Source organism: Lactuca serriola, chromosome 5 (genome assembly GCF_051521515.1).
Source record: "Lactuca serriola cultivar US96UC23 chromosome 5, Lser_US96UC23_V15, whole genome shotgun sequence".
NCBI classification, from domain to species: domain Eukaryota; kingdom Viridiplantae; phylum Streptophyta; class Magnoliopsida; order Asterales; family Asteraceae; genus Lactuca; species Lactuca serriola.
In genome coordinates, this window is record NC_136412.1 from 71,176,871 (window position 1) to 71,184,209 (window position 7,339).

General features: G+C 31.7%; 1 protein-coding gene across 1 annotated transcript; it reads left to right on the forward strand.

The window, feature by feature from the left end:
* The first annotated feature begins 873 nt into the window (after window positions 1–873).
* LOC145052597 (RNA polymerase I specific transcription initiation factor RRN3 protein) lies at window positions 874–5,618 on the forward strand. The gene is made up of 16 exons (XM_079000436.1): window positions 874–1,100; window positions 1,214–1,344; window positions 1,818–1,901; window positions 1,992–2,063; window positions 2,152–2,223; window positions 2,314–2,550; window positions 2,785–2,895; window positions 2,990–3,103; window positions 3,231–3,356; window positions 3,618–3,686; window positions 3,782–3,888; window positions 4,157–4,240; window positions 4,343–4,433; window positions 4,575–4,694; window positions 4,789–4,973; window positions 5,057–5,618. Exons 2-16 carry the CDS (start codon window positions 1,249–1,251, stop codon window positions 5,349–5,351), a joined length of 1,863 nt encoding a protein of 620 aa, XP_078856562.1. The 5' UTR covers window positions 874–1,100; window positions 1,214–1,248; the 3' UTR covers window positions 5,352–5,618.
* The last annotated feature ends 1,721 nt before the right edge of the window (window positions 5,619–7,339 follow it).

Genomic DNA, 7,339 nt, shown 5'->3' on the forward strand with positions numbered 1-7,339 from the left:
ACACTGAAAACTCAAACACCCCCCCCCCCCTTCTTCCCACCCACAATCTTATTTGTTGTTATCGATAGAACAAGTGTCATGTGTCGATAAGGTATATGTCATCTATCGAACATGACGTATAGTTTGTAAGTGATATCTAGAATAGGACGTAGCGTTTGTAAGATGTGAGATAAAGTGTGTAACATTCAATAGTTTAGGGGGCTATATTGTAAATATGTTTGTCGTATTGCAATCATATGATTACAAATCAATCATATAACCGGCTCTCTTTGAACCTATAAATAGAGCATTTGCGCATATGGAATAAATAAGATAAGTTTGAGTGTTTTAAGACTTGAGTTGATCTAAAAGTTATTCCCCTGTTGAAATAGTTGTTCTATTTCTAAATAACAGAGCGTCTATCCAAATTATCCAAAACCATTCATATAATCATCCATCTAATCACCATAAGATTATTCTAACGCATCATTCAAATATAATCTATCCTAATTTTATCATTATAACCACCAATTATATTATACAAATATATATCTAAATTATGGATATATTTTAACCCTAAGTGATATTTACAAATACATTATATGTTTTTTAAAATATAAAATGCTTCATAAAGATAACTAATCACCCAAAAAAATAGTTCGCCGCTAATAAAAAAAAAATCGTTAAAACAAATTATCCGTCGTAAAAGTAAGAAAGTAAAACAGAATGATACTCATATTCGTCGACTTGATATGCTGTCTTCCTCTCTCAATTATGCAATATCAACACTTGAACCCTTTAATATATAGGAAATCTCCATAGTATCCTTAGGTAACCATTTATTTACCATTCTACCCCTGTTGCGAAGGGTTATGCATTAGGGTTTAAAACAACTCAACATCCTTCGTTTGATGGTTGGTCTGGCGGCAAAACACATACTCAGCTACAAAAATCTGAGCACAGACCCTTCTTACCTTCAATCTAGGGTTTCTTTTACGATTACAGCATCGCCTCTCGCTATCTGTTCCTCACGTCAACTCTTCCCTGCTCGCCGTTGCATCCCCTGTGAAGCCACCGGCCGGAGACCTTTGATAGCCACAACTCCATCGCACCGACCCCAGGTTCCAATTTTCTTCATTATTTTCTGCTTTCTTTCTTCCTTTTTTTATGCTTTCTTTGAATTTTCCAATCCGAAGCGTTGTCAAGCTCCTTCTTTTTCGCCAATTTTTAATAGGTTAAATTTGTCGAATTTACATTCGGGTTTCCGCGATGGGAGGAGTAGCAGATGGGCATGCTGAGATGGGGGATGTTAGTGATTATGAGCTGTCTCATCATGTTCGGGAAGCCCTAAAATCTGTTCTATTGGTAAGCCATCATTCTTGTTATGTTTTGTGATTTGATTAAATATTATTTGAACCTAGTTTATGATACACCTTCTTCTCAACCTCTCTTTTCACATATTTCAGTCAAAATTTCGAATAACAAGCATCGTTTTTTCCGATTGTGTTCTAAATAAAAAAAAAGTTGTGTTCAGTTTTACCCAAAACGAAAGGGGATAATTAAGATTTGGAATCGAAATAGAAACTGTAATTTACCGGGTTTGAAAGTTAAACCTCATCAAATTTATAGCCAATTAGGGATCCTAATCATCAAACTTGTAATCTTGTTACAAACTAACCATCAACAGGTTTAAAATCCTCAAGGACTAGAGAAATTTTAAACTACATTAAAATCTATGACAATATCAATGAACAAGTATTGGTGTTGAATTTGTACAAGAATCCATTTGATTTTTAATTTTTGAATGTGTTATACTTATAACTTATAACATGTTTCAGGGTGATACCGATGAATATGATCAAATCATTGGGAATATGCATCACAATGTGCGCCTAGTCCCAGATGAAGTTGCCATGCTTGTGGTAAGCTTTCTTTCATTAATAAATCAAGTTAAAAAAACAAATTATTTTCAACATTTTAAATAATTATCTTTTTTCTTTAAATCTCAACAGACAATTTTACGGGCCTTAGCTGGAGCAGTTTCCTACATTGATGTTGTGCACCACCGTTCTCTTCTTTCTTCTGTAAGATGAAATTTTCTATATTTATAACTTCTCATCTCTATCTTTTTTTGTGGATAACAATAATACTAATAAATTGTACTTTTTATAGATATGTGGAATGAGCTTATGGAACTATGGGCCAGATGTGATGGATGCATTGGTCGAATTAGTAGTAGCATTGGTACATTTACTAATTACTATCTCATATTTTTCTAAAACAAACATTTTCTTGTTCAAAATTCTAACTTTTTAATGTTACACTTTAAATTAGGCTTCCTCAAGTGGAAAATATGTTGATTTGTGTTTGGATATGCTTGTAAGCAACTTCATTCCACCTTACAATTTCTTGGAGATATTGAAGCAGCCACGTGGATTAGCAAAAAAAGATCAAGTTCTTACTCGTGTACATTCTGCACTCAAAGGGATTGCTGATTTAGTGCCATTAGCACCTTCAAGATTGGAACAAATTGTCAGAGAAAGGGTTCCAAATGTCTTCTCCAAAGAAGCTGTGAGTCTAATATACATATTTCTATTTATAGATAGATCAATTTCCAACCCTTTTCTACCCATACTTACATTTGATCTACACACCACATCATCGTTGTCTGAATGCCACATAAGCCAAAACTCGAAAGGAAATCAAATATCAACACTTGTTATCAATTCTACAAGTTAAAAGTTTCCTTTTTTTATTGATAATGTGATATGGTGGGAATGTTTATAAACTTTATTGTTTTTGCAGCAAATGGTTGTGTATGTTGAGAACATGTTAATGTTGGAGAGTGGTGATATGGGAGAGCTTGTTGGAAATGCTATGCTTTTTGAATTGGTGAATAGGCTTATAGACCTAGATGTGAGTCTTTTTTTTTATATATATATTTCAGTAGTTGATTTTAAAAACTGTTTATTGAGTATAAAAGTAATGGGATTGAATGAATTTGATTTAGGTGGAGATAGGATGGGATGAAATTTTGCTTGATGATCCAAGTAAAGGCATCTTTGAAATGGAGCTTGAAGATATGGCTAGACCTGTAGATGAAACTGAGATTGAAATGGATGAGGTAATTTAAATATTAACTTTCAAGAATCCAAATAATTGAATTGTTTATTGGATAAGTATTAGTTTTTAGTGTTTGATTACAATATTCTTGAGTTCTTTTGACTTATATATCATTGACTTTTCTTCAGCCTCAGAGAGAATATTCTGGAAGAAAAGTTCTTTGGGGAAATGTAGTTGCTCAAAAGTTGGATACTTTAATGGTTCTTACCTTTGATCACCTTCAATCATGTTTCAAAAATGGCAGATTGGTTCAGGTACTTCATTTTTTCTGTTTATGCAACCACTTATTTTACAATTTATATTTTAATGAAAGAAACAACAATGTATGCTTCATTATTTTACTGATTATAGCATTCTACCTTCATGTTTACAACATTCTACTTTGAAAAATAAGAAAAAGGGTGAAAGTAGAATGTTATAATTCAAATTACAACTTTTCAACAAGATAAAAAAAATTGTTACATTACTTAAACTATTTATATATTCTATTATCTATAACTTGAATTTTGAATTAGGTATTCGAGGTGCTTCTTCAGTCATTTCAGAGCACTGTGTTGAATGCATACAAGTCAAAGTTTGCTCAAGTAACAAACTAATCCTTTTTTTTTTTCTGATTGTTTCTTGTTTTTTTTTTAATCCATCCTTTTATAATTAAATTTTATGTTTTTTAAAATTGTAGTTTGTAATGTTCTATGCTTGTTCACTTGACCCTGAAGATTGTGGGACCCTATTCGTGAGCAGACTTGTTGAAATCTTTAAAAGCACCATTTATCCTCAAGATTGGAGGTTTGTAATCCTACAAATTTTTATTAAAGCAATTTATGTGAAAATTGTGTCAGTTAATTCACAAATGTCATAATCAAAGAGTTCACAAATTTTATGATCATATTTAATATATGGCTTAATGTCATGAAATGGCAATGAAAATTTTATATTTTGTACTAAACTTTTGATTGCAAGTCATATGTCATTGAAGCTTTTGACTTGGTCAAAGGTGCTGATGTGGCATTTAGCTAACAATAAAAATTATAATATGTTGTTTTTTGCATTGCAGAATGAGTGCTGTTGCTTATCTTGCAAGTTACCTGTCTCGTGCAAAGTTCTTGTCTGCTTCTTATGTCACAATCGTATTGGAAAGGTTATTTTATTTTATTTTTATTTTTTTTTTAACTTTTATCATTTATATTTTTTGTATTAAGTATATTAACAAACAAATTTTGTATATTGTTTGTTGTTTCAGTATGGTGGATTGGTTTTCTAAATATTGTGAAAACCTGAGCAGTGGTGAAATAAATCCAAAAGTTCATCGAGTTTTTTATGCTGGATGCCAGGTATTATAATAGGCTAAATTCAAGAAATAGCAACATACTTTTATATATATTAATGTATTTCTTTTTTCTTCTTAAGGAAGAAACGAAAGTACATTGCTATTTCTTGTTAATGTGATTGCAATATCTTTATATAATACACAGGCGATTATGTATGTGCTTTGCTTTCGTATGAGATCAATTCTGGCTTTCCCAAGGCTAAAATCTCAGCTTTGTAACATGCCATTAGAGAGAATTTTGAAGCATGCATTGAACCCGTTAGAGGTAAAAAAAAAATATCATCAAACTACAAATTCAACCCTTTAATTATCATCAAACTACAAATTCAACCCCTTGATCAATTTTCTTAAATATGTAGGTGTGCTTACCATCTATAGTAGAGGAGTTCTTGAGTCAAGCTAAAGCAGCTGGCTTGTTTCATGTTGAGGGTACTTTTGTCTTTCATGATTTGCTTGAATCCGAATTATCTCGAGCTTTTGGTGGATTTGAAAGGCTTGATTTGTTCTTCCCTTTTGATCCTTATTTGTTGAAAAAGTCTGACAGGTTAGTTTTTTTTTTTTTTTTTTTTTTATATATATATATATAAAATAGAAATATTTTATAATAAATTTCAATTAAACCTACAGTTTCATCCGACCAAATTTCATATACTGGTCAATGGTGAGAACAACTTATGATGATGAAGATGATGATGATGATGAGGAAGGTGTTAGTGATGATGATGAAGCCAATGATGGGGTCTCTAATGGAAGAGGGCCCATGAGCTATGAAGATGATGATGATGATGATGATTTTGATATGAATTTGAGTAAAATGTCCATTACGCCCCGAAACAATACCTTCATGTTTGGAAACCAAGATAATCAAAGAATGCGGATGCCATCGAGAATCAGACCTTCCACAAGTCCAGAATCTTTATAAATTGTGTTATTTTTTTTTCTCCATGAAGGAAATGACATAAATACCCTTTGGTGGCTGAGTAGCACACACTGTGATTGTGCTTTGTTGAATGTGTGGTTGTAATATTTGATAGATTAGTTATATTTTTGTTTTATAGTGATCAAGAACAATGGGTTTGAATTGGTAATTAGATGTTTTAGCTCGGAATTTACACTAAAGAATGTAATCTGATTTGGTACTATTACTTAACAAAACAATGATTAAATAGGATTATCGTTTTCTGTTGTATTTTTTTTAATGAAGGAAAAGTTTTAGATAAATTCTATACGTAGGCAAACTATAGTTTATAAAGATAAATTTTGAACTAAAACTTGAATAAAATAAAGATTTGATTGTGCTCCTATTGATTGGATTATTTAAAAGTAGACCAAGTGTTGGTTGAATTATATTTCTTTTACTATTGCATAAATCATATGACGAAATTTTTTGGATTACTGTTGCAATTGGTAAAACAAGAAAAGGATTACATACTAAAAACGGATATTGTTGCATAGATTAATAAATAAATAAATAAAAATGAAACATTTTGCATAAATATGCGAAAAGGTGAAACATTATTCGTGAATCGGTAAAAATGTGAAACATTGCTATATAAAATGGTAAAAAGGTAAACATTGTATTGCATAATCATATGGCGAATTTTTTTTAGAATATTCTTGCTTAAATTGGTATATATATATATATATATATATATATATATATATATATATATATATATATATATATATATATATATATATATATATATATATATATATATATAGGTTTGCCATTAAAAATTAAAAACGATAAGAACCCCATTTTATAACAAGATCTAAACAAACTAAATACATTCTTACATGATTATTTTCTCTCTCATCTCAAATTTAAAGAACACACAAACATTACCACCGGTTAGCCACCAGCCACCACCATTGACTGCCACCACCTCCTACCGTCAGCGAACCGCCGACGCCTCTTACCGCCGACAAACCACCGCCATCAGATCCACAAGTTTCGGTTTGCTCCAGATCTACAATTTCAGCTTCAGATCTACGATTTTCCTCTTGAGATCTACAATTTCAGCTTTATATCTATGATTTCTCTTCAGATCTACAATTTTCGTCTTCAGATCTACTATTTTCGACTTCAAATCTTCGATTTTCTCCTCCGGATTATGAACACCGGCGAGCGGTGATAACCACCACCTTCCTCCATCACTGTCGATCGCTATTTGGTTTCAGATCTGAAGTCAAGAAGTTGTTTCAGCTTCACTTTCTCTCTCTAAAACACAAAAAATATTAGATCTGGTGCAATTTGGTTAGATCTGATAGTCGACCTTATCACCACCGACCACCACCTAACATCAGCTATTGTGCTTCGTTGGAACACCAAAAAACGTCACACTTTGCTCTGAAGTCCAGATCTAGTTCGTCTCCACATCTGATGGAATACAAGAAAATTTCTCCAATTTGCTTCGCCGGAACAATATATCTAACGGAAATCACTGCCAACAGATCTGACATTCAGATCTGATGTTACCATCGTCAATGTGACTCCACCTCTACAACAACCGACGCCGCACCACCGTTGTTGCTGCCTACCATCAATGTTCATGGATCTGAAGCAAAGGAACAATCTCAGACCTGGATATAAGATGCATTGAACGTGTTTGATGAAATGTTTCACAAAAAACAATGTATGTTTTTAAACATTAAATAATATGAATAAGTTTCTGAACTAGTTTCTTAAGCTATGAATAAACATTTTTTTTATATAATTATTAAGTTAATGCATGGATTTTATACATATTTGATTGTATCAATTAGGAAAAAAAATTAAGGTGTCAATGCATGATTTTTTATAAGTCTTAAGTTGTAAATACATGATATTTTGTAAGTATTAATTTGTGAATGTATGATTTTTTTTCGTAAGTTTCAGCTGCGATTAAATGAATTTTTTTTAAGGTT